The 27,707-nt window shown below is 44.0% G+C and overlaps 1 protein-coding gene across 3 annotated transcripts in view; it reads right to left on the reverse strand.

Moving 5' to 3' along the window:
* DNAH14 (dynein axonemal heavy chain 14) overlaps nucleotides 1–27,707 on the reverse strand; it is a 257,879-nt gene that overhangs the window by 211,336 nt on the left and 18,836 nt on the right. For all 3 annotated transcript variants that reach the window (XR_006706041.1, XM_045453286.1, XM_045453287.1), the window contains exons 7-13: nucleotides 26,996–27,340; nucleotides 20,519–20,860; nucleotides 17,668–18,037; nucleotides 15,719–15,906; nucleotides 12,541–12,786; nucleotides 6,107–6,228; nucleotides 3,844–4,015 (exon numbers count right to left, since the gene is read on the reverse strand). Coding sequence is in view for 2 of the 3 variants with exons in the window: in XM_045453286.1 (XP_045309242.1) it covers nucleotides 3,844–4,015; nucleotides 6,107–6,228; nucleotides 12,541–12,786; nucleotides 15,719–15,906; nucleotides 17,668–18,037; nucleotides 20,519–20,860; nucleotides 26,996–27,340 (1,785 nt within the window). In the remaining variant the exon portion in view is untranslated. The remainder of the gene's footprint in view (nucleotides 1–3,843; nucleotides 4,016–6,106; nucleotides 6,229–12,540; nucleotides 12,787–15,718; nucleotides 15,907–17,667; nucleotides 18,038–20,518; nucleotides 20,861–26,995; nucleotides 27,341–27,707) is intronic.

Genomic DNA, 27,707 nt, shown 5'->3' on the forward strand with positions numbered 1-27,707 from the left:
CAATAAGTACATACCTGTCAATAATTACTCTGAATGGAAACAGACTAAACACTCCAATTAAAAGACACAGGTGACAGAATGGATAAAAAAGCAAGACCCATCTTGCCTGCAAGAGACTCATTTCAGACCTAAAGACACCTACAGATTGAAAGTGAAGGGATAGAAAAGCATATATCAAGAAAGTAAGTGAAAAGAAAGTCAGGGTAGCAATACTTATATTGGACAAAGTAGACATTAGATCGAAGACTGTAACAAGAGACAAAGAAAGACACTATATAATCATAAGGGAAATATTTCAACAAGAAGATAGAATGATTGTAAATATTTTGTACCCAATACGAGAGCACTCAAATACATAAATCAGCTTATAACAAACATTAAGGAAATAATCAACAGTAATACAATGATAGTAGGGGACTTTACCACTCCACTTACATCAATGGATAGATCACCCAAACAGAAAATCAATAAGGAAACAGTGGCTTTGAATGACACATTAGACCACATGAATCTAACATATATTAAGAACGTTCCATCCCTGAACAGCAGAATACACATTCTTGTCAACTGCACAGGGAACATTCTCCAGAACAGATCACATGTTAGACCACAAAACAAGTCTCAACAAATTAACAAAATCAAGGTCATGCCATGCTTTTCTGACTGCAATGCTACAAAACTAGAAATCAACCACAAGAAAAGATTTGAAAAGAGCACAAATACATGGAGGTTAAACACATGCTACTAAACAATGAGTGGGTCAATCAAGAAATCAAAGAGGCAGTTAAAAAATACATTGAGATAAATGAAAGGAAAACACAATGGTCCAAAACCTTTGGGATGCAGCAAAAGTGGTTCTAAGAGGGAAGTTTACAGCAATACAGGCCTACCTCAATGAAGAACAAAAATCTCAAATACCTAACCTTACACCTAACAGAGCCACAAAAAGAAGAACAGAACTCAAAATCAGTAGAAGGAAGGAAATAATAAGGATTGAGCAGAAATAAACAAAACAGAAACTAAAAAACCACAATAGAATAGATCAATGAAAACAAGACCTGGTTCTTTGAAAAGATCAACAAAATTGATAGATCTTTAGCCAGATTCATCCCCCCCACCAAAAAAAGAAGACTCAAATAAAATCAGAAATGAAAAAGAAATAACAAATGACAAGACAGAAATACAGAGGATTATAAGATTATAAGGGAATATTATGAAAAATTATATACCAACAAATTGGACAACCTAGAAGAAATGGATAAATTCCTAGAAACATATAACCTCCCAAAACTGAATCAGAAAGAAACATAAACTTTGAACAGACTGATTATCAGCAATGAAATTGAATCAGTAATTAAAAGCCTCCCAAAAAACCAAAAGTCCAGGACCAGAAGCTTCACAGGTAAATTCTACCAAACATTTTTTAAAAAGTTAATACGTATTCTTCTCAAACTATTCCAAAAAATAGACAAGGAAAGAAAGCTTCCAAATTCATTCTATGAGGCCAGCATTACCCTGACACTAAAACCACAGAAAGACACTAGAAAAAAAAAAGAGAAATACTGGCCAAACCTCTGATGAACATAGATGTACAAATCCTCAACAAAACACTAGCAAATCGAACCCAACAATACATTAAAATTCATTCATCATGATCAAGTGGAATTTATTCCCAGGATGTTCTCATTACACAGAATGAGAACAAACATTCCTAAAATTTGTATGGAACCACCAAAGACCCTGAATAGACAAAGTGATCTTGAAAAAGAACAAAGCTGGAGGCATCACAATTCCAGATTTCACGGTACTGACGTAAAAATAGACACATCGATCCATGAAATACAACAGAAAACCCAGAAATAAACCCATAATTATATGGTCAATTAATCTTTGATAAAGCAAGAAAGAATATCCAGTGGGAAAAAAATGTCTCTTGAACAAATGGTGCTGGGAAAACTGGATAGCTACATGCAAAAGAATGAAACTGGACCACTTTCTCACACCATACACAAAAATAAATTCAAAATGGATTAAAGACCTAAATGTGAGACATGAAAACATTAAAATCCTAGAGAAGAACACAGACCTCTTTGCCACTGGCCATAGTAACTTCCTTCTGTATATGTCTTTTGAGGCAAGGGAAACAAAAGCAAAAATAAACAAGCAAGACCACACCAAAATACAAAGCTTCTGCACAGTAAAGGAAACAATCAACAAAACTAAAAGGCAACCTACAGAATTGGAGAAGGTATTTCCAAATGACATATTTGATAAAGGGCTAGTATCTGGAATATATAAAGAATTTATATATCCTGATACCAAAAAACCCCCAAATAATCCAAATAAAAAATGGGCAGAAGACATGAACAGACATTTCTCCAAAGAAGATATACAGATGGCTACCAGACACATGAAAAGGTGCTCAACACCACTCACCATCAGGGAAATGCACATCAAAACCACCATGAGATATCACCTGATGCCTGTCAGAGTGGCTAAAATCCAAAACACAAGGAACAACAAATGTGGCAAGGATGTGGAGAAAAAGGGATCCTCGGGCACTGTTGGTGGGAATGTAAACTGGCACAGCCATCATGGAAAACAATATGGTGGTTCCTCAAAAAATTAAAAATAGAACTATCATATGATCCTGTAATTCCACTACTGGGTATTTAGCCAAAGAATATGAAAACACTAATTCAAAAGGATACATACACCCCAATGTTTATAACAGCACTATCGCCAATAGCCAAATTATGGAAGCAACCCAAGTGTCCACCGAATGATGAATGGATAAAGAAGATGTGGGGTATATACACAACGGAATATTACTCAGCCATAAAAAGGAATGAAATCTTGCCATATGCAATGACATGGATTACTCGTAGAGGGTAAAAGGCTAAGTGAAGTCAGTCAGTCAGAGAAAAACAAATTCCATATGATTTTACTCACATGTGTAATTTAAGAAACAACAAATAAACAAAGGGAAAACAAAGAAACAGACACTTAACTCTAGAGAACAAACAGTAGTCACCAGAGGGTAGGTGGGGGGGGGATGGGTGAAATCGGTGAAGGGGATTAAAGTACACCTATCACGATGAGCACCGTAGGATACAGGAGTCCTGAATCACTATATTGTACACCTGAAACCAGTATTATGCTCCATGTTGACTATACTGGATTTAAGATGAAATTAAAGGGGCGCCTGGGTGGTTCAGTAGATTGAGCATCTGACTCTTGATTTCAGCTCAGGTCATGATCTCGTGGTTTGTGAGTCTGAGTCCCAAGCCGGCCTCTGTGCCGATGGCTCAGAGTCTGCTTGGGATTCTCTCTCTTCCTCCCTCTCTGGCCCTCCGCTGCTTGAGCTCTCTATCTCTCTCCTGAAAATAAACTTTAAAAAATATTTTAAAAATTAAAAAAAATAAAACCATCGAACTATTTTCAATTTCAACTTTTGCTGATTTTGTCAACTTGATAACAACAGTAGTGCCAATATAAATAACTGGCACTCATGAAATAGTTTCTCTGTGCCAGCTCTTGTGCTGTAAACGCATTATCTTATTTAACACAAAGCCCCTCAAGGTAGGCACCGCCATTATTCCCAATGTGAAGAGAAGGAAACCTAGGCACTGAAAAATTGGTTTTGTCTCAGGCCATTTAGATCGGTCTATCCACTTTTTTGTTTGACTTGATAGTATTTTCATTAACCCTGTAGTTGGCGAGAGCTGGAAATATCGTGGGCGGCTACAGTACAGAAAATTCACGTTGGGATTCGTTTCCGTCATGCCCTACATTACATTTCGAAGATACAATCATTCCCCACTTTCGGATTGCCGGTGTTACCTCAAGACTTTTCATTATATGTTCAAGATGCAGATTGCAATTCTGCAGAGTTTCAAGGACCCCTGCAGAAATGGTTATTTGCAAAGCATCCAGCTTGTTCTGTATTTTTGACATGATTTCTCTCCACATGGAGATCACTTGAGAGAAGAGTTTTGCTTCCACAGGGAGTTGCCTTTAGGAAGGGAACAAGAGAGAACGTCATCTGTTTAAAAATGTCGTGACATGTTTTATTTTTGCTGATCATTAACTAGATATTTTATAGCATTTATTATATACAGTGACGCACACGTAGGAAATCTGTGACAAACCAGACATCCATCCGTCATTTGACGGGATTATACTTGGTGCGAGTTCCGAGACAGATAAACACAGTTCTACGTAACGTGAGTAAAAGTGATTTGTGTCCTAGGATGTAGGAAAACAAAGGCTACTGCAATTCTAGAGGAAATGGGATCTTAGAGAGCTGCTTCTCCAAGCAGCTGTTTTTGGCACTAGCTTCTCCCAATGTCCCTGAGAGGGCAACATCGCCTGCGGTTGAGAACCGATGGCCCACAGCAGCTAGGTGCTCTCGTGCTTGTGTCCAGAGAAGACGCAGGTCCTCATTTCCGATGCCCCCAACCCCAGGGCAATACCTGTCAAGCTCTTCCGCGAGCCCCCCACCACTATCCTATTCCCCAGTTGGGGCGATGGGCCTAGAAACTTCTTCAGCTCAGCAAAAATCCTATCAAGGAGGGGCCTTCACCCTCCCCTCTGTCGGGCACCCTCCCGACTGCAACAGGAGGCTCTGGGGGGACCTCACGGGGAGTTTGGAGAGAGGGGAATGGACTGAATCCTTGTCCCTCAAACGGTCTCTGTAAGGAATTCTCCCTGCTAATGAACCTCCCTTCCCCTTCCTCTCTTTCACCCTCCCCCCGGAATCAGGGCCCACCATCCTTCTCCACTTCTCAAAGGCAGGGCCATGGCAGACGTGTGTTTCCTTTCCTTTAGCACTGGGGTGCAGGAGTCTTCAGCACCCCTTAATTACATGCTCCCTTTTCTCTCATAGCAAAGCCTGGGAAGAACGACATGGTGACACTCTGAACCAGAAGTCGTATCTCTCCATCGGTTAAGAAGTCTTTAGTAAAGAGGACTACTGAAGTTTGAATTTAAGGCGCTAAGTTGTAACCACAAAGGACACATTCCCCAGGTATGTGGTTTCCCGTGAGAACTACACAATAACTAGAGCTTGACCCAAGCCCTTTAGAAAGCCGTCCTCCGACAAGAAATATACACGTATTACAAAAATGGATATTGTTCTCTGCAACACAGTACTCAAACCTACACAGTTTTCTTTCGTGAGCCGCCTGAAGCTCCCTCTGCCCCTAAAATAAACTTCGCAATACTTAACCTGATATCCAAGGTCTCCCTTCATCTGCTCTAACACCTTACAAACACGCGCTCTGTGATGCCTACTTATTTCAGAACGGCTCCTAAGCTAGCTTGTGTGATTTATGGTCAACACTTTAAATTCTGTCTAGACAACACAGATGTCACAAGTTACGCACTCTTAAGACCAGTGACTTTAAAGAGAGACCAAGTAATCTGAATGCTGTGAATAAAAAGAAAAGGGAGAATTTCCCCCAACTGTCTAGGACCTCCATTCTTTCACCTGGTCCAAAGAAACAAACTACCATTCATGTATGTAGACTATTAAAAACATGTGTATTGCTCATATCAACACCACACTAATGTTCTAGAACTAAGTAGACACATGGTATTGTGGTTTAGCGATTACAATGACCTGACATTTCTTACCCAATCCTTAACAGTTTTATATCTAAACTTGAGAAACAGGACTTTTTAAAAGAGCTGATGCTTGCAAACTTTCATGAAAGAAAAAATAATAATTCAGCACAATTTACTCCTGTGCCCGTGGCAGATTATTTTAGAATGTTCATTGATGGGGCGCCTGGGTGGCGCAGTCGGTTAAGCGTCCCGACTTCAGCCAGGTCACGATCTCGTGGTCCGTGAGTTCGAGCCCGGCATCGGGCTCTGGGCTGATGGCTCAGAGCCTGGAGCCTGTTTCCGATTCTGTGTCTCCCTCTCTCTCTGCCCCTCCCCCGTTCATGCTCTGTCTCTCTCTGTCCCAAAAATAAATAAACGTTGAAAAAAAAAATTAAAAAAAAAAAAGAATGTTCATTGAACAAATGACTTCTCAGGGATTACAGGCAATAAACACCCACCATATGTTTTTTTAACCTCTATACAGCTTTTTTTTTTTTACCTTTGTATTTCCACAGAATGAAAGATTGGTTCCAGATAAAGCCAATTTCTTTGACAATTCATCGATTCCTCAAGAGTAGAAGAGAAGAGAGACAAGTTCTGATCCCACTTTTCTACAAGATCCTGTAAGATAAACACATGCATGGTCACAAAACAAGGTGTATAATATGGCTGCATTTATGTAACCATAAATAGTACATATTACATTAATGTTACATAAATGCACTCATATTATACACATTGCTTTCTAACTTTTTTGTGTTTTGTTTTTGGTTTTTTTTTGGCTTTTTTACCTAACAGTGTCTTTTAGAGACGCTTTACATCAGTACTCACAGTTTTCTTTTTTTTTTTTTATTTAAAAACATTTTTTTTTTAATGTTTCTTTACTTTGAGAGAAACAGAGAGAGCGCATGAGCAGAGGAGGGGCAGAGAGAGAGGGAGAAAGTGAGAATCCCAAGCAGGCTCTGAGCTGTCAGTGCAGAGCCTGACGCGGGGCTCGAACTCACAAACCGTGAGATCATGACCCGAGCCGAAATCAAGAGTCGGGGGCTTAACCGACTGAGCCACCCTGGCGCCCCGCATTCTTTTAATTAAATATAATAAGCATTGTGTGGATATTACATCTTTCTCCAGCTAGTATATTTATGAAAGTAAGAGAAAAATGGTTAAAAACCAATTAGTACTAAAATGCTCACAAACCAGGAGACTGGCCCACCCCCTAACGTGGACTCGTAAGACGGACCCACGCATAAGTCATTTACTTTTGCTGTGTACCTCCATGTTTCCTTCTAAATCCATTTTATATCTCAATACCTTTATTAAGGTATAACTGACTTCAGTAAATGGTGCATTTTTAAATCGCACAATTTAATGTTTTGACATGTGTGTTTTTTTTAAATATCAAAAATTTCATAGACTAGAAACACTCTGCATTCTTCTGATGGAAAGCATCTGATGAGTTTCACATTTTAAATGTTACCGTGAGCAAACATTACAGTCAGGTTGGCGAGTGAAGCTCCACTGAGTACAATGGCTTCTTGTTTACATTTCCAAGTTCTTTTATAGTTGACTTCTGATTTTTAAAATTTATTTAAAACTAAATTCATTTAATTCATTTATGGTCATTGCAAAACTGAGACACAAAAAGAAAGAAAACATAATTTAAAAAATTTCAAAATCCTAACACCCAGAGACAGCTCCTGATATTTCCTCCCATTTTTCTTTAGTTTATTATATTTTTAAAAATTGTAAAAGTAGCACATCATCTTCATATGATGGAAATAGTACTAAGGTATATTAAGAAAAAGCTTATAATCTTCTCTTTCACACATTGCTGAGGTAACCATTATTAGTAGTTTGCTATGAATCATTTGGTGCTTTCCTCTACACTCAAACAAATATAGACAAAAGACAGATAACTTTAGATTTTTTTAAAACAAATATTGAATTGTACTATATGCATTATTCTACAATTGTATTTTTGATATTATAGTTACATTTAAATATGTTAATATACGTACCTGTGCATATATCTAAATCATTCTTTTTTTTTAATTTTCTTTTTTATTTTTTTAAATTTATATCCAAGTTAGCATATCGTGCAACGATTTCAGGAGTAGATTCCTTAGTGCCACTCCCCCATTTAGCCCATCACCCCTCCCCCAACCCCTCCCATAACCCTCAGTTTGTTCTCCATATTTATGAGTCTCTTCTGTTTTGTATACACATACATATACATACCACATCTTTATCCATTCATCCATCGATGGCCATTTGGGCTCTTTCCATACTTTGGCTATTGTTGATAGTGCTGCTATAAAATGGGGGTGCCTTCAAAACGTGTCCCTCCGAAACAGCACACCTGTATCCCGTGGATAAATGCCTAGTAGTGCAATTGCTGGGTCGTAGGGTAGTTCTCTTTTTAGTTTTTTGAGGAACCTCCATACTGTTTTCCAGAGTGGCTGCACCAGCTTGCATTCCCACCAATGCAGAAGAGATCCTCTTTCTCCACATCCTCACCAACATCTGTTGTTGCCTGAGTTGTTCATGTTAGCCATTCTGACAGGTGTGAGGTGGTACCTCATTGTGGTTTTGATTTGTACTTCTCTGATGATGAGTGCTATTGTGCGTTTTTTCATGTGTCGGTTGGCCATCTGGATGTCTTCTTTGGAGAAGTGTCTATTCATGTCTTTTGCCCATTTCTTCACTGGATTATTTGGTTTTTGGGGGTTGAGTGTGGTAAGTACTTTATAGATTTTGGGTACTAGCCCTTTATCTGATATGTCATTTGCAAATATCTTCTCCCATTCTGTCAGTTGCCTTTTAGTTTTGCTGGTTGTTTCTTTCGCCGTGCAGAAGATCTTATTTTGACGGGGTCCCAGTAGTTCACTTTTGCTTTTCTCTCCCTTGCCTCCGGAGACATGTTGAGTAAGAAGTTGCAGCGGTGACATGTGTTTCTAACTGTGAAGCAGTCACCTCACGATAAGGAACATACCCTGATCTTGGAAAGGTTTCCTGTGCCCTGCTGTGACTCCTTCCCCTACACCTGCCTATTCCCATCCCTAAACAAGCTCAGATTGACTTTCTGAAACTACACCCTAGTTTATGTTTTCTAGAATTTTATATAAATGAAACCGTATGATAGGTATTCTTTCTGGTCTGACTTCTTTCACTCAGCATAATTATTTCGAGATTTGCTCATGTTGTTGCATAGATCGGTACTGCATTTCTTTTTCACTGCTGAGTAGTATTCCATAGTATAGATATACGACAATGTGTGTATCATCCACCAAGCATCCACCCGGGTTGCGTCTGTTTTTCACTAATACAAATAAAGCTGCCATGAATATTCAGGTGTAACTCTTTGTATGGACACAAAACTTCCTTCCTTTTGGGTAAATACCTAGGAGTGGAATGGCTGCATCACGTGGTGGGTCTGTTTTTTAACTTTTAAAGAAACCTTTCAAGTGATTATAACATTTTACCTGTTACACGGCAGCGTACGAGAGTTCCCGCCAACACTTGGGGTGGTCAGTCTTTTTTGTTTTAGTCATTCCATAAGACATGCAGTGGTGCCTCACTGGGAATCCAACTTTTCCCCAATGAGTAGTGAAGTTAACATCTTTTCACATGTTTATTTTCCCTCCAAATATTTTCTTTGGTGAAGTGTCCACTTAAATCTTTTGCCCATTTCTGTTTTTTTTTTTTTTTTTGAGAGTTCTTTATATATTCTTGAAAGAAGTCCTTTACCAAACATAGGCTTTGCAAATATTTCATTCCAGTCCTGGCTTATATATATTTTTGCCCTAACAGTGTCTTTTGAGGAGCACAAATTTTTAATTTTGATGAAATCCAGTTGATAGATTTTTCCTTCTATTGATCAGTCTTTGGGTGTCAGGCTGAAGAAAAGTGCCTAGCCTGAGGTCACAAAAATTTTCTGTTTTCTTCTCAAGGTTTCAAAAATTTTTTCTGATCTTTTAGGTTTATGATCTGCTTCTGAGTTAAAGTTTACATGTGCTACAAGAAAGATATGGCTTGAGGGGATGTTAAAAATTTGTTTTGCATATAACTATTGGCTTTGTCAGCACCATTTCTAAAAAGACTTCTTTCTGGAAATGTCTTTACACTTTTGTTGAAAATCAGGTGCCTGTGTGTGTGTATGCACGCATAATTTTTTTGTAATCTCTATTCTTTTTTTTAGGTTTATTTGATAGTGACACAGAGTGCAAGCAGAGGATGGACAGAGAGAGAGGGAGAGAGACTGAGACAGGCAGAGAAAGAGAGGGAGAAAGAGAATCCCAAGCGGGCTCCGCACTGTCAGTGCTGAGCCTGAGTGGGTCTTGAACCCACAAACCGTGAGATCATGACCTGGGCTGAAATCAAGTGTTGGATTCTTAACCGACTGAGCCCCACCACCACCACCCCGGTGCTCCTGTAATCCCTATTCTGTTCCATTTGTCTATCTTTATGCCAATACAAAGAACTGTTTTGATTAGCTTTACAAGAAGTCTTAGTATCAGGTAGTGTTGATCGTCTTTGTTCTTCTTTTTAAAACTTTAAAGTCACTCATCTTCTTTCCTGTAAAGTCTGATCTGCGGTCGATCCCCCGCCGTGTGCATTTCACCTTCTGACCTGCAGTCAATTCCCTCCCTCCCACCACCCCCCCCCCCAGGGTGTGTATCTCACCTAAGGTATTACAGTTTTTATCCGCACAAGTGTGACTTTGGTCTCCACGTTTGTATCTGGTGTATATGGTCTTCCACAATCTACGTGTTTCACCGTCCTCATCTCCAATTCAGACTGCTGCATCAGTTCAGGATCCATTTCCATCAGTAAATTTTTTTCATTATGAATTCTATTTTCTTACTTTTTAAAATGTCTGATAATTTTTGGTTGGATTCGAGACACGGTGATTTTATCATGTGGGTACTGGATACTTTTCCTATATTTTCCTATGAATATTCCTGAGCTTTGTTCCGAGTGCTGTTAAATTGCTTAGAACCGGTTTCATCGTCACGGGTTTTGCTGTTAAGGTGTGTTAGAGCAGCGTTTAACATAAGGCTAACTGCTGTGCCCTTCAAGCACTCCATCGACCGCTCACGGAATGCGGCTGGCGGACACGGGCACTGCTCCCAGCCCAGTGTGAGTGGTCCCCTCGCCCTGACACCTGGTCATTTCCCGGGTGCCCAGGAGTTTCCTGGAGTTCACGTGCCAGCATCAGTACTTCCACGGGCCCTTGGAGCTGTGGCCCCCTGGTCCTGCAGCCTGCAGGCTCCGGCCAACTTTCAGCAGCACCTCCTCTTTCCTGGCTCTGGCCGGGTCACCCTGCTCACCCCCACGCAAGGCCTGCAAACTCAGGTGGGGGCCACCTCGGCTCTTCTCGTTTGTTTCCCCTCTCCATGGGGTCCTGTCGTTCGATGCCTGATGTCGCGCCCTGGAAGCACAGTCTGTCTCTTTTCTTCTGTTCTGCTGTGGGTACTTCAGGCGGAAGGTGAATCTGGTCCCTGACCTGGAAGCGGAAGTCAGTGTGCACGCATGTGCGTGCACGCTGGTGTACATGTATGTGCATGTGCAGGTGTGTGTGCACGTGTGTGTGCGCTCGGGTGTGTGCGCACACAGGCGTGCTGTTGTTCAGCTTGAGTACGCCCCATGTATCATTCACTACGTTCATTTTACTTTTTATTTATTTATTTTTAATTATTATGTTCATTTATTTTTGAGAGAGAGAGAGAGACAGAGTGTGAGTAGGGGAAGGGCAGAGAGAGAGGGAGACACAGAATAGAATCCAAAGCAGGGTCCAGGCTCTGAGCTGTCAGCAAAGAGCCCAACACGGGGCTCGACCTCACAAACCATGAGATCATGACCTGAGCTGAAGCTGGATGCCTAACCAACTGAGCCACCCAGGCACTCCTTCATTTTACTTTTTAATGAAAGCACCGGGTGCTCTAAATACTCCTTTTCACGGGGCTCTAAGCCAATTGTGACAAGGTTTGATTTAAAATTCTTTCTGCTTTTTCTAATTTTAAAATATTTTAGTACATTTCCTATATATTCTTATGGATGCTTTTAAATTCGTTTTTTGTGATAGTTTTGCTGCTGTTGTTGTCTATTTTTTGTTGTTTCTCTGTTGTTCATTTTTTATTTTAATGTCTGTGGTTGGAGAATATGGTTTATATGGTTTATCCCTTTTTTGCAATTTATTGAGTTTTTTTTTCCCCTCTAAGGTTCAATTAACTGACATCTTCCCTAAATGCTAGTGTGTTTGCAAATAATATGAACTCCATTTGATGGGTACACATTTCTCTCTGTCACACTACCTATAATCAATTATGGTAACCTTTACTATTAAGGACGTCCATATTATCACATGCCTTGTTGAGTTTCCTTAATTCTTTAAGTGATTCTTGGCCACGTTAGCGGATGTGGGGCTGTGCAGAGAGGGACTATCAGGACCACTGAACCTGAGCTGACCCGATGTTTCAATTCCTAATCATGATGCGTTCTAGCAAACTGCAGGGAAACACACAGGTGTGGACACACAGGACTCATCTTAAGAGCAACCGCACAGGAAACAGAAATGAAGCGACTGCGTCAGCAAGCAGAGTCTGCAGGCAGTGGAATTGGCGTGGGCCCCGCCAGAACCACGGATGTTTCCAGTAGCAGTGGCACTGCCGGTAAGTCCTGGCTTACGGGGTCCTATTTTTGTATGATTTAAACTTATTTTATTTGCCCAAACTGAAGTTTATGACAACTCTTCATGAACAGTTAATGTTTCCCAAAAATGTTATTTCTAGTATTCAAAATACTAAATAATCTCATTTCTGTATGGGTATATACATGATTTACACAACTCAAAAGGTTGTGAAATGCACAAAATTAAAGTGACAAATAAAACTATAAACAATGACAGTATTTTCCCTTTGCCGTAATATTTACCTTAAAGGGCCCGAGAGAGGAAGACCCTTTAACTGTTGCCAGTGTGATCTGAGACTCTTCCAGCTGAGTGAGTATGTCGTCTACGGACGAAATGATCAGGACGGAGTACGTCTCGGAGTGATGCACAACCAAGTGTAACGGGGTCGTGTTCCACAGATCAATAATCTTAAACAGCGTTTTCTCAAGAATAGCCTCCTTAGTGGCGGAGATTGAGATTTCATTTATTTCGTTTTGGTGCTGAAACATCTGAAATGAAACATTACTCTTTAACATTCAGCGGATGAAGGGTTCCCGATGCGCTTACGATGCGGGACTTCCGTGAGCGTGCCCCTCCCGGCCTGACCCTCAGGACAAGGCCCTTCCTAACCATTTCCCATTTCCCACTCTGAGCTCTCAGTGAAGTTTCTAGTCATCGTGTACTTCCTCTAATTGCAGCCCGCGAGAAGGTCAGTGGACACCACCTTCGGTTACCCGTGCAGATGGCCCTACCCCCTTCAGCTCTCCCTTCTCTGCACTAACGCCGACGGCCTCACCCCTCCGCGACACACTCTTACTTCTGACAGTAACTCTCGTGATATGACGATCTGAGAGAACGTAATCCGAAAGACCCAGCTTTCCCTGGCTTCCCTTCCCTTCCTTATCTCCATGAGGATAAGTGGCTCGAACATACATTGGTGGATGGAGCATACGCGTAGGCCTTCTTTCCAGTCCCCACAGACAAGATCCTGATACAAGATCTCACAATCACTGCCACAGAGATACTGGGAGAGCTTTGCACTTCCACATCGGAGAATTAACTCACGGGCTAACTGCTCTTATCCCTCAAAGGATCTCCCGCTGGTCCCACAGGTCATCTCCACGGGGTTGAAGAGTGATGCCCGAGCCTGTGTTTCGGTAAAACACGACCAGTGTTCATCACCTACCAGAGACGGGCATCACGGTGATGAAATCAGCTGAATGCTTATGGCCTAAACAGACAGTTTGAGAAGGACGCGTGCCTCTGGATGCAGATTATTCAGCCAAAGGCAGATAGGCAACCATAGGACCATCAAGCTTCTGTGCTGAAGAAAGAACCGTGTGCGTCACACTGACATTCTGAAATTGCTAATAATCAACTCCAGACACTGAGAACGTGTAGGGCAAAATCTCAACGAAGTGTACGTATAGCCCTTTCAACGCCTTATGGTCTGAGTCTGGGACCTGACTGACCAATGGTCGGATCTCCCAAGTAACTTGGTAATATCTAGGAGGCTTCAGATGAGTCTTAGGCCTATCGTTGATTATCTGCCTCTGTGATAAAGCACACGGTTTCTAAAGTGAAAAAGATCAACCACGAAGTGACTGTGTTCGTTTTATGGAAACCATCGAGCTCTTCCTCTGAATTTACGTTGTGACACGTCACAGGTTTTTCAGAGACTACATAACATGTCGGACAGAAACTGCTGTCATATGACGTCATCATTTATCCACCTGGTAGGACCACAAGTGGGCTCCTGTCACGGGCTGTCCTGAGCAGTCTTGCAGCATGACCGCCGTCCGTCTCTGGGTCAACCACGTGATACGCATCCTGTAGGAAATGAAGGCTGGGTCCCTGGGCCCAATCCTGTCCATCTAGGTACCCATGCTCTACTACGTAAGTTGGTGAACAGAAACAGGATGATCCAAATCTTCCAGGAACTCTTGGAGTTCAGTTAAGATGAGCAGCTGATGGCCTGCTCTCCCCTCTGACCACTGCAACGATCAACCTCGAGAAGAGAGGATTCCTCTGACTCCCGCCGACAGCGTTGCAGAGGCTGAAGACCTTGTTCACTTTTGTTCAGATGTTGCATTAACTGTCTTAATTTGGATCCTTCGAAAACTGCATGAGAATCCCTTTTTAAACTATCTATTCACATTAGAAATACAGGGATCGCGCGCTGGAACCCTTTCAGGTTCTGGAGCCGCCAGCCCACCAGCTGATCCCCTCGAGGCCCGTCTGCCCTCACTTTTAGTGCTTGCCGCTAGACTGCCAAATGTCACCCTTCACGTGACTTGCCCAGGGACGATGACTCCCACAGCCCAAGACTTTGTAAAGGAAAATGTCATTGCAGTTGTGCTATGTTTCTGGAATGCTGTTTTGGATACACCTAGCCGATGGCGTTGACATACATGTTCTTAAATTATCTAGACATTTTGCTGAATTCACCGCTGGCACACAGATCAGTTAGGAGGCCTGGTGATGACCCAGGACAGGGCAAGAGATTTAGACGGGATGAGGATGGAGAGAGCAAAAGAAGACTGAAAGGTTAGTTCATCACTTTCAGCCTAAGCCACTGGAAAACAATGGAGGCGCCATGTGCTGAGACGGGGAAGGGAAGGAAGAGTGGGGTCTGGGAGATGGAGAACGCTACCTGGGAGGTCTCTGAGACCCGTAAGTGCACCTACTAAATAGGGAAGTGGATATGTGAGCTCAGGGGGAAAACCAAGGTCAGGGCAAGACAGATGCAGTAATCTAATTTTAAAGATCACCTAAAGGTGTCTTTTAAAATTCTTCTTTTTAAATTCCTTAAACTATCCCCCCCCCATTTCCTCATTTCAACAGATCATTTAGTAGAAAATTATAAAATACTATTTTAAATGACAACAGACGCTGTTAATCACGGAGCCTGAAATAAAAATGAAGCTTACTGTAAACTAGTTATGAAAATAGAAAAAATTGTAACCATATAAATCACGGATTCTATTTTTATAACAAAACCTAGATGGCAAAGCAAATAGCTCCTAATTGTGTATTTTAAGTATCATATCAAGTTACCGGCAGAGCCATCCCAACATGCTCTTCATTTTACGTGCAACAGAATACAGCAGCTTGATGTTTCTGTTCCTAGAAGGTGTGCTCTCTGTGAGAAGTAGCCCCGCTGAAAAATGAAACACTAATCTCATTTGTCACACAGGCAAAGCGCTGCCGCTGCTCTCGAATCACCGGGATCACGGTGCCACGGAACGGCATACCCCGTACCTGCAGCTACACGTAGTTTCTGACTGCCTGTCCCCTGCCAGCCTTACTCCCGTTCACACGGACGGTCGACCAACGTCCCCCTTTTCTAATTCCTATTCCTTGCAGATTTACTCACTTGCTTAAAAAATTGGCCCCTCTGGTATTTCAACCTATTTTTGTTTTCAAATAATTTTTGTTTACCTTGAGAGCTAGAAGATTCTCTACCGTGCAGTTCTTATCAAGAGAAACTGACTTTCCAATCATCTGGAGAGCATCCCAGTGCCTTGGCTTCAGACAGGGGTTTCCCAGAGCTATGATAGTAGGCAGCCCTTGTTTAAATTCTGTCACTGATTGCTTAAGATGGGTCACCAGGTCGTTTTTAGGTAAACCTGCAAATAACAACCAATCATTCTTTTTAAACCAGAAAACAAGTTTGCTATGTAACATAATTCTAGTTTTGCAGTTATTAGGCTGTACTAAAATAGTGGGTTTTACTAACATCACCCTCCCAGAGGAATCAACTGTGGATTAAAACGAAGAGCAACAGGGGCGGCCTGGGTGGCTCAGTCGGTTAAGCATCAACTTCGGCTCAGGTCATGATCTCACGGTTCATGAGTTCGAGCCCCACGTCAGGCTCTGTGCCGACAGCTCGGAGCCTGGAGCCCGCTTCGGATTCCGTGTCTCCCTCTCTCTCTGCCCCTCCCCCAGTCCTGCTGTCTCTCTCAAGAATGAATAAACATTAAAAAAAAAATTAAAGCAAAAAACAAAGAGGAACAGTTATCAGAACTGATGATTAAAACCCGAGACCAGCAAAGCCAAGTTTTCTTGGCAAATCTGACGCCAGGGCTAGCCAGCTACCACAAAGTTTCCCAGATTTTTACTGACTAGATACACAGACTAGTACACATACACACATTCAAAAGACTGTTACAGGTTTGGGGCTTTTACATTCTGCTCAGTAAGGAGGACCGTCAAAGGGCGGGGGTCCCTCACTAGCGTTTCATAAAGAACATATTTAACACTGCAACATAGGCATGTAGGTCAAAGTTCTGCCACAGACCAGGGCCAGTCTGTCCTCTGGCCCTGGCAAACCTTGCCAGACGGGACTCAAAACCTCTGCCGCTGAAGGTTCAAACCTCCTAAAAGAAAAAGACAGGAGACAGAGGCCTAGCCAAAGACGGGGACTCAGAAAACCCAAAAACTACACCTATATGCTTGAATATCCAATCTGTCCAGATGGGGCTTCTTTCATAAAGCCATGCTGAATGATAAAATGTTTCTAGAGACCTAAAGGAAAAGAGAATAGCTTTGGCTTCTCTAAGGCTACATTTTGGAAAAGAGCAAGATTTTTCTGGGAAAATGTGGATAAGAGAAGCAGTGTCTATTTGCTACACCGTTCGCTGGGGCAGAGACGGGACAAGGCGCCGGGAGAGGATTCGCAGAATGAGCGTCACGTCCCAGCAGTGATACTACGGATGATCTGTCCCCGGCTTTCCTCTTTTCTAAATGTTTCGTGATATCGTTATTATTTCTCGTAGAATTCAAACCCGAGCAAGGTCAAGTATTTTTCTGGCGAGGAGGTTGCAGTCTGCAGCGTCCTGAGGGTAAGGGAGGAGCATCAAGAGCGAAGGCGCTCCCTTGCCAGGCGGGTGAGACACTCGCCTTGCGGAGAGGACAGGTCTCACAGAATCGCTGGAACAGGAACATCAGTGTCGGCAAGATTTCAAATTTGAGGATTCGCAGAAGGGAAACCTCTCAAAGGGACTTTTTAGCTATTTCTCCCGCTGGCCAAGGGAAGCTGTGGGCGAAAACAGTGAGCATCTGGGTGAACCCTCCGCGTATGGATGGGCTTCTGTCATCAAAGCCGCGATCATGGTGAAGCGTCTGCGGTCTGGCCTAGGGAAATGGCTTCTAAAGAATACACAAAATTGTTATTACTCAAAAAAAAATTTTTCCCACCAAATTTTAATCTTTCTCTTCTTCAGGAAACGATTCCGGCCCCTATGCTCCTGTGCTGCCTCTCCAGCCACTAATGGCCAGGCCTTGGGAATAGGCAAAGCGGTTAAGGTCAACAACAGTGATCTTCCTGACCCAGAGGCCATGCGGTGTACATAATTCTAGGTGGGAAAGCTTGAAACAGATGCCGTTACCTTTCTCTAGCACAGAGATCACATGCATCCATCTTGAAATGTTTCTCTGCATGGATTCTGTGTCGACACTGTGGAGAGGTCTGTTCCTCCACTCCCTAAGGAGCGTTCTCCATTCCTCCTGTGCAGCCCACAGTGTCTTCCTCAAGGTCAGGTCATACTCGATGTCGGCAATCTCCGCACGGACGATCTGTGCGACGTCCTCCATGTTCAGGGAGTGCATGTGGGACTCGGCGTCGTCAAAGCAGTGCTGGAAGCTGGAGTAGGTTCTAGCTTTGTGAGCCAGACCCGCGGCCTCCTCCGTGAGTGTCTGCATCATCTCCATGGCGCTGGCCACACCAGTCTCGGCACAGAGCAGAACAGGAGTTCTGATCTGAAACACGGCAGGAAGACATTCTAAGAGATCATAACGTTCAGGACCCCAACATGTTTTACTCACAGCAGGTTAGCATGTGACCTAAGCTTTAATAAACAGTCAGCATCTGCAAGGACTGTCCTTAATTTATAATTGTTTGTGTCTATCAGGAGGACTTTTAATTATTATTACCATCGTAGCAATAATTTGTCGTGTTCCTTCCCTCTCTTGGGCACTGTGGAACTTTAAGTAACACATTACCTTACTTACTAAATCCGGACAACAATCCTGAGAGGAGTTAATATTTTTCGCAATTTTTCAGGGAAGTTCTAGTTATCAATAATTGTCCTATCGTCAAATGGTAAGTGGCAGTTTCAGGGTATGGCTGACTCCTGAAGTCATTTCCTTTTTCTGATTCTGTTTAACTTTGTACAATTTTTTGTTTTAAGATTTTATTTTTTTAGGGGCACCTGGGTGGCTTAGTCAGTTGCGGATCCAACTTCAGCTCAGGTCATGATCTCACAGTTCGTGAGTTTGAGCCCCTCATTGGGCTCTGTGCTGACAGCTCAGAGCTTAGAGCCTGCTTCGCATTCTGTGTCCCCCTCTCTCTCTGTCCCTCTCTGCTCTCTCTCAAAAATACACATTACACAAAATTTAAAAAGATTTTATTTTTTTTAAGTAATCTCTACACCCAATGCAGGGCCTGAACTCACGACCCAACTGAGATGGCCAGGCACTCCATAACTCTGTAACTTTGTACTATTTTCAGGGCACTTGTCACACGCTGCCTTGTATTTGGCTTTGACTACCGCACATGAAATTGTGGGCATTTGCAACACTGACCTCCAAACAAAGATAGAAGTAAAGGTCTTCCCTGATTTATTACTTATTAAATTATCAGCTTCTCAAGATGGACAGTTTCATCCACTTATTTCTGAACACCTCATGGAACCTTGTACAGAAAATGTAGAATGGAATTGTGTGTGACGTTGTGTTATATGCAGTGTGGTCACCCAGTAAACGTTGAGAACAATCATAACACAATACGCTGTATAAAACTACTAAACGGTATTGGTGATAATGGGTAGAGCTTAATATGTACTCTGTAAGAGGGATGCCCGTGTCATGCGTATAAAGTAAAGATTTCCTTAGGCGTCTCCCATACTTTTCCATTTGTGAACATTCATCTGTGTTTGTCAATGAGGAACCCCCGGGAGAGGCAGCTGGAGAAACGGTCTTCCTGGCCCACAGGCGGTCGGTTTCCGCAGCCCCGTCTTCTGCCTTTTCCAACTGAGATCTTCACAGACGGACCTCAGCCCTCAGGTACGTAAATCATGTGGAACGTTACAGTTCAAGTCAGAAGGCGGTAAGGAGGCCCCACCCCGTGTGTCTGGTGGAGACAGGTCGGTACCTGCTCAGCTCAGCTCTGCTCACTGGTGCAGGTGACCTGCAACACAGGCCCCGGTCTCGGTCGGGTGTCCCACCTTGCACACTTTAACAAATGTGAATTGTGTAAACCGGACACTTGTGGAAGGGCCTGTAACTTTTGAGTACTGTTTATTTAAAATAAGTGCACAGGGGAAGGGACAGAGAAGGAGAGAGAGAATCGCAAGCAGGCTGCACACTGTCAGCCCAGAGCCCGATGCGGGGCTCCAACTCACGAGCCCGGAGATCAGGACCTGAGCCAAAGTTAAAGTCAGTCGCCCACCTGAGCCCCCAAGAGCCCCTCAGTCATATCTGAAAGACCGCAGGTGGGATGTGTGCACCAAGCACCTTCGTGAGGAATGTGTTTCACCTTCCTGTGTCTGTGTGAAACAGTACAGATCGCCCGTGTCGGTGGAGAAACTGAACAGGCATAATCTCACTGAATGACACTGTGCCCGAGGCACAGTCAGTATGGGACTCACAACTTGGGGTGGTGCTGAGGGCAGAGGGGTGCACACAAGCACGGTCTCTGGAGCCTGGCTCTGACTTGCTGTGTGACCTTCAGCAAGTTACTAGACCTCCTTAAATCTCACTGTTATTTGCAGGCAGGTACAGGCGTAAAGCACTCGGCACACAGCATCTCTGACACTCGGGGAGGGTGTTTATCGTATGCTTTGCTCCTCTGAAGTGACTCAAGTTGTAGCGCTCGTTACCGCCGGCCTGGAATAAGGCCCAGAGAGACTTCACGGGTCTAGCCCTTTGGGCCAGGGGCCTCCTGTGGCAGAACGATGAATCCTAGGGAAAAAGTCACCACTGTGCTGTTGTTCGTGCTCTGCATGCGTTCATCACCGAAGACAATGCTAAATGTCAGTTACAGGTTCGTGAAAACAGACACGCAATTTTTCCTCCCGTTGAGGTTCACAAGTCACCAACATGCTGTCTGCGGAGTCTAGGTGAGGAATACTTGGATTAAATTATTTACCTAAGATTCTGCAGGCAGCAAGTGCCACTATGCTTATTAGGCCTACGGGAAACTAAGAACCAGCTGATTTTTGATGAAAAACACACACTGACCTTGGCCTTCAAGTTGCTGACGTCAACTCGCAGACCCGTGATGTGAGCTTCCAGATTGTCTCTGAATTTAGCAATAGCGGCGTCTTTATTCATCTCCCTTAACTTCATGGAGGTTTTTAGTTGCCCAAACTTGACAAGAAGAATTTTATAGATGGCAATTTGCTCTCCTGAAATCTGGACCTGGTAATACCTTACAACAGAATGCAGCTGAGCAACGACGGAGTGTTCTTTCTCTAACACAGACAATTTTGAGGAAATCCCCTCCAAAAAAGCAAAATGTTCCACAAATTCTTCAATTTCAGTGGGATCGCACTCCATCCTCCTCAGTGAGGTCTCCACCACCTGGATCATTAACACATCAATTGTCATTACAGAATGACTGTTCACTGTTTCAGAAGACTGATTACTCTTTTAGCATCTGTCACTACCTTACAGAATTATAATTTCACAAGAAAATGAAGACATCATCCAGACATTATTCTAGATAGTGTTTAAACACTGGAGCATGAACACGCTCAAATCCTTTCTATTGTTAATAGAGGGAACGTGAAGGTACCTGCACATAAAATAAACGCTAAGATATAAAGGAAGTAATGTTGTGAATAATTCTGTCCCTAAGAAATGAATGCAACAACGATGGGAAGGGTGTGGCCACTATGTGGATAACGCGGAATTGCTACCATGTTTGGAGCGTGTACATTCCAGCTCTGTATATACGTGATCCCGCTTTGCTCTGATCGCGTGTGTTGGTTCATTCGGTGTTATCTTCTCCAGTTTATGCAGGAGGAAATGAGTCTCAGAGGGATTCAATTTTGACCTCACTACAGGCAAAGATGTAGTGAGTTACAGAGCTATGATTCACCCAAACATGATTCCAAATCCTATTTTTATCCATTATAAGTATTCATTATAATTATATGCATAACATCAATACTTCTCCTAAGTGTATTTATATCATTCCATGAAATTTTCAAAATAATTGCATTTCTATGCTCACATTACAATTTTTATTTTTGTCTCCTATTTCCAGGCTCTTAATGAATACTCATGCGTGATTTTGGAATCCATTTCCAATTTCACAGGCTTGAATTAATTGACTGTATGTGTCTAATTTTTCAAGCACTATATTCTCTTTGATCGTCAAATAGATATTCGTACAAAACACGCAATACGAAAAAGCTTTTAAAAGAGAAAATCCCTATTACACCATCACTCAGAGGTCACCACTGTTAACCCACCAGCAGTTCACATGAACAGGCTTTACAGAGAGGCTTGTGTCTGAATCCCAGCTCCAGCACTTCCTAACTGTGTGACCCTGAGCAAGTAGCTTTACCTTAATAAACTTGGAGTCTTCATCTATAGTTTTGAGGATAAAACTTCCACATTTGATTGAAAATGTTCAAAACAAAAGACCGAGTAAACACAGCTATCTTGACTTTACCCACAAATCCCATTTAAATGCCAGAGAAAAGAAACATTTTAAAATGCAGATTTGTATCACAAAGAAAACAGATAATTCCAATTTTGCGCAAGAGAGGGCAGGAAAAGGTGAAATATACCTAAACTTCCTTTATGTCACTAGTAGGACACTGATATCAAAGACCGATAAGGATGGTAAAAGAAAGTCACAGACAAATTTCACTTATGCGAATAGATGCAAAAGTCTTAAAAACAATGCCTGTAGGGGAGCCTGGGTGGCTCAGTCAGTTGAGTGTCCAACTTCAGCTCAGGTCATGATCTCACAGTTTGTGAGTTCAAGCCCCACGTTGGGCTGCAGCCTGGAGCCTGCTTCAGATTCTCTGTCTCCCTCTCTCTCTGCCCCTGCCCCACTCACGCTCGGTCTCCCTCTCCTTCAAAAGTAAATAAACATTAAAAAAATTAAAAAAAATATAAAGTTCGTGTATGTGCACATGCACGCTGGCCGCTAAGACAGTCTGGAGGCAAGAGCGACCTAAGAAAGTCAATTAATGTAACAACCACATTAAAGCCTTAAAGAAAAAACCCTGCATGATTATGTCAATAGATGCAGAATAAGCATTTGATAAAATTCACTTCTGATAAAAATTACTCATGTCAGATTAGTAACTCTCATCCAGATAGGGGAACTGCTTTAACCACATCAAAGGAAGCTACCCGAAGCCTCAGGAAATAAATAATAAATAAAAACACACCAGGGAGCATGCAGAAGCCAGAGAGAGGATGAACAGAGAGAACTTTCAGAACAGGTTCCTAAACCAATTACAACTCAGAGAGTTTTCTGGAACAAAAAACCCTGATTCTTCCAGCCGCAGGGATGCGGTTTGCGGAGGCTCACATGTGTCTTAGGGTTGTGTTCCGGGAGCGTTTGAGCGCTTTATGATCGGTACCTGATTTCACTCCTACAACCTCTCCAGGTGAGTGGCTAATATTATCCCCAACTTACAGATAAAGAAACTGAGGTAGGGTGAGAATAAGGATATTAACTAAGGTCTTCCACATAGGAAATGGAAAGGCCAAGATTTTTTTAAAAAAATCAGGTGAAGCAAAATTTACATATAAAAGATGCTAACTGAACGTTAGAGTGAGTTTTAACACAGTTATGCACCTGTGTAGTTACCTCCATAATCAAAACATAGAAAGCTTTCACTGCCCTGAGACCCCTTGGGCCCCATCCCAATATTCTCCTGCCCCTGGCCTCACACAGCCACCTCTGGTTGCTGTGACCACGGGTAAACTCGGACTTGTCACGTGACATACACACGGAGTCGTCCAGCAGGCACTCCTTCGTGTCTGGCTTCTTTCGGTCAACGTATTTTTGAGATTCATCCAAATCGCACCTAGGGGGAGTTAAGCTCCTTTTCCCCGGTGAACGCTATGCCCACGCACGAATGTGCCGCCTTTTCTCTGCTCACGTCTTGCGGGGAATCTGGATTCACTACAGGCTGTGGTGTGGTACTTGTGGGCGAGGCTTCTGCGAGTATTTGAGTCAAAGTCTTTGTGTGGACTTGTTTTTATTCCTGTTCGGTAAACGACGTGCCGTGGGACTGCCGGGTCCAGTGGTCAGTGAACACGTCCCCTTATAAGAAAGGGCCAGTTTTCCGAAGTGACTGCACCTGCTTCGTTCTCACCAACAACGGCTGGAAGCTCTGGTCCCTCCATGTCCTCCTCAGAATGTGCTATTGTCGTTCTTTTCAATTGTAGCCGTTGAAACGGGAGCGCGGTGGGACCTCCCTGTGGATTTGACTTCCCTGAGGATGGTGATGCTGGGAACACGTGAATCTGGTGACTGCCTTCTTTTGGGAAGCCGCGTTTGTTACCGGGGGTGGCAAAAAAGTGGTCACGATGGTGCCTGCTCTTTCTTGGGGCTGATCCCGTGTGCTAACCAAAGCCACAGCTTCGGGCGAATAGTAGGAAAACTTGGTATCGCGTGCTGTCTCTTCTGTTACTTTCAGTGAAACCCCGGGAGATGACCTCACGCCACACGAAGCTGGGCAGAGACTGAGGGAACCGCAGCTCTGGTAAGAAAATCTTCTTCTGACTTCTGCACAGAGTCGACTTGAGGATTCTTGAAGTCAAAGGCCATAGAAGTTGAGACAGCTAACCGCTTCTGAGCTCTCAATGAAAGAGGCGGCTTCAGTGGTGGCCTTAGCAGGAGAGGTGACTAGAGCCCTGCCTTAACCGAGCACCCTCACCGAAGGTGGGACGACAGGACTGGCAGAAAGCTCGCCGGCGGACTAGTAAGGGTGTAACTTCCCCCCAAGTCCATGTTCCAAACAGCACCACACACAGAACCGTACCTTTAGGGGGGATGGGGAAGTGTGCAGCACAGACAGCAGCTAAATATAAAAAGGTCTCAGGCTTAAAAATCACACCTGGACTTGTATGCAATTAACCAGAAGCAGATAGGGAAAAAGTATTTAAGGAAGAAAGTCCTGGGGCGCCTGGGTGGCTCAGTCGGTTGAGCATCCGAGTTCGGCTCAGGTCATGATCTCATGGTTCATGAGTTCGAGCCAAGCGTCGGGCTCTGTGCTGACGGCTCAGAACCTGGAGCCTGTTTCAGATTCTGTGTCTCCCTCTCTCTCTGCCCCTCCCCCACTTGCACTCTGTCTCTCTCTGTCTCAAAAATAAGCAAACATTTAAAAAAAAAAAAAAGAAAGTCCAAGCCTAATAGTCATCAGTGATGCTTCCTAAGGCCCACCCAGGTGTCCAAACTCATGCCCTTGCCGTAGTTGTTCAGTGCCCAGCAAGCACAACCTCACCAATGCCTGGCTCGGATGGGGCGGGTCACGCAGAATGATACACCCGGAGAGTCATCCGACGGGCACAAGCGGGGCCGCAGGGGACAAGAGACAGAGATTTCCCCCGAGATCTGAGAGGAAGGCTGCCAGACTGACTAAGCACAGAAATTAGTCTACCGAGAAGCAAATTCTTGTCCCTTCTGTCCACCAAGATTTGGTAGTAGCTGCAGACCACTTAAGATAGCTACTTCTCCATTTTCTTTTTTTATAGGAGGGAAGTTTTAATTACAGTTACCCTGTCCCTTCACCATCTTACACCGGGCCAGGGGGGCTGCAGCCTGGTCTTTACTTACAGATCACCAGAACACTAAGCGGCCAGGTTGCACTTGATAAAGAGGGCCGGACGTGGCGCGGGGCCCACACTCACCCCTACCTCTCAGGTGTCCACAAGGAGGGAGCCCCGCTCGCCTAGCCCCCTGGTGTCCCACCGCTTCTCACCCACGTCCCAGGGAAGCCGAGTGACTCCCGCGACGCGGAGTGTGGGGGCAGGGAGCGCCAGGCTCAGCACAGGTACCTCCTCTCAGCCAGCCAGCCTGCCCCACAAAGGCCGTGTGCTCCCCTCTGCTCACTACTGGACAAGGCTAGGGGCTGGCCAAAGTTTCCAGGGCAGCCGGTGCCAAGAGGGCTGAGTCTCTCCCTCATTCTGACCTTCAGTTTGGGGAGGGCTAATTTTAAATAAATGGAAGCCATCTTCCCCAAGGTCCACCTTATCAGTTAACAAAGGAACTATTTTCATCTCCCTTTCCCTTTCCTTGTCTTACTTCTCAGTTGGCTCAGTACCCAGCCGGGTATATTTATTCCCAGAGTGGGAACATTTATTGTGGCCCCTAAACCTCGATACACGGGAAGAAGGGTGCAGACAGCCAAGGCGTCGAGTGCGCAGACACCGTGAACTGGCAGACCTGACGCTCAAGCCGCCCCTCTCTGGCCTGCCTCCCTCCGCCGCCACGGAAGAGGAGCCTGAGATGCGCCCACTGGGCCAGGTCCCTCTGCAGCCGGAGGCGGAGGCGGCCCGGGGACGTGCAGTCACGTGCACCACGCTGCCGCTTTTCCGAATTTCTGCCTAAGTGAGGGTGCGGCGCGAGTGGAGCAGTCCCCACCACGGGAGCCGAGCCGAAAGAGCCAAGACGCCAGGCTCCTGGCCACGTGCGGCCATCAGACCGGCCTGGGCGACTGGCACCCAGGCTTCTTTGCGCACGAGACAGAGAAACCCATCGTTTAATAGCCTTTTGGGGGCTTTCGGATCCTTGTTGGGGGGTGACTTCCTAGGTGTCTCGGGGTTGCTGTGGGGGTAAAGGTGACGGGAACCGCAACGGACACAGCACACGGTGCCTCCGGTCTAACGGACACTTGCGAACCTCTTCACTCTTCACGGATTGAACGACTACTAAGCGCTCGACACTCCCTCGCTTCCCCACGTCTCCGGCTCCCCTCCCTCTAACAACCTCCTAAACATTGATGTTCTGGAGGCCCTTTTCCATCGTCACCACACACATAACCGGGGCATTCCCATTCACTCCGACGACCTCTAGGACCACTTGGATGCCGGTCGCTAAATGTGCGCTCCCGAACCGACTCCCTCCTGCTGGCCGGACGTGCACACGTGCACATCTCTACCTGCGGACGGCACCTTGAAGCAAGCACGGTGCTCGCTCTCCTGCGCCCCACGGCCCACCCTGCTGCCTAACCAACACGCTGCAAGTGTCATTAATTCCTGACCTTCTCCTATTCCCACATTCTGCCAATCACTAAACCTGCCGATTCTCTCTCTGAAAGAGATCTCAACTCCCTCTGCTCCCCAGACCCCACACTGCTACTGCCCTTGTCCGAGCGCTCATCACCTCTCCCCTAGAGTCCAGAAACCACTCTCCTCCCGTCTCATCCTACCTGAATCCATTCTTTACGCTGCAGCCAGAGTGGTCCCTGCAGAAATGAAAGTGGTAGCATGTCGTTTTCACATTTATAATCTTGCAACGATTCCCAGCAGGGAAAAAAGGGAAGACGTGGGGTGCAATTTTAGAGATGGTGGAGGAGGTTTCTTTGAGGAAATGACATCTGATCAAAGACCCAAACTAATGTAATACGTATCACATTTCTGAGGATAACACTCATCAAGTATGTTTCCGAAGTACGTCTTTTAAAATTATAACCTAATAATCGTAAAGACTCTCACGCAAGAGGCATTTCCAAAAATACTTACTTCTAATAGATTTGTGCTCTTGTTTTCAATTACAGATCGCAGGAGGTCGTGACTCAGACGTATGATATTCTCAACATATGGTAAGCATTCTGACTGATAATCGAGACTTGTAACGTTGAAAATACCAATGCGTTTCTCAATGACCATGTTGACAATGTGTTTCAGATACTTTCTGAATTTAGCTAGTATAGTTTTAAACTGTGTTGGAGTTAATTCTTCCATAGAGGACATTTTCATACTCATGACTTTGGCACTCTGTACGATGGTACAGTATTTTCTAAACTGGCAGCTGTAAGCACTAACCAGGCCCATTGAGTTACCAATAATAGTCAGGAGACTGGCAATCTGTAAATAAAAATGTCAAAAAGTCAGAATTTTAAGAGTAAAAAACTTGTGCCCTAAGGGGCTAATAGTTCTATTAAAATATTTAAAACCATAGTTTTTTGTGGAGTTCATTTTGTTGGGAACCTACACTAAAGAACTATGTTGGAAACATAAGACTTTAAGAAATTAAGATAGCCTTTTAAATATGTGGTGTTTCCGAAAAGGCCTACCAAGCCATTTATCTTTATTGTCAGCATGTTGTCTTGAGCCATGGCCTAGAAACACCAATCCCTCATTCCCTCGCTTGACATCCCACTTCAGAATAGACACTGTGCACAGCCCTGCACCGGGGCACTTCTATATACCGTGTGAACTCCCCCAAGATACC

Source organism: Leopardus geoffroyi, chromosome C3, assembly GCF_018350155.1.
Source record: "Leopardus geoffroyi isolate Oge1 chromosome C3, O.geoffroyi_Oge1_pat1.0, whole genome shotgun sequence".
Classification (NCBI taxonomy): domain Eukaryota; kingdom Metazoa; phylum Chordata; class Mammalia; order Carnivora; family Felidae; genus Leopardus; species Leopardus geoffroyi.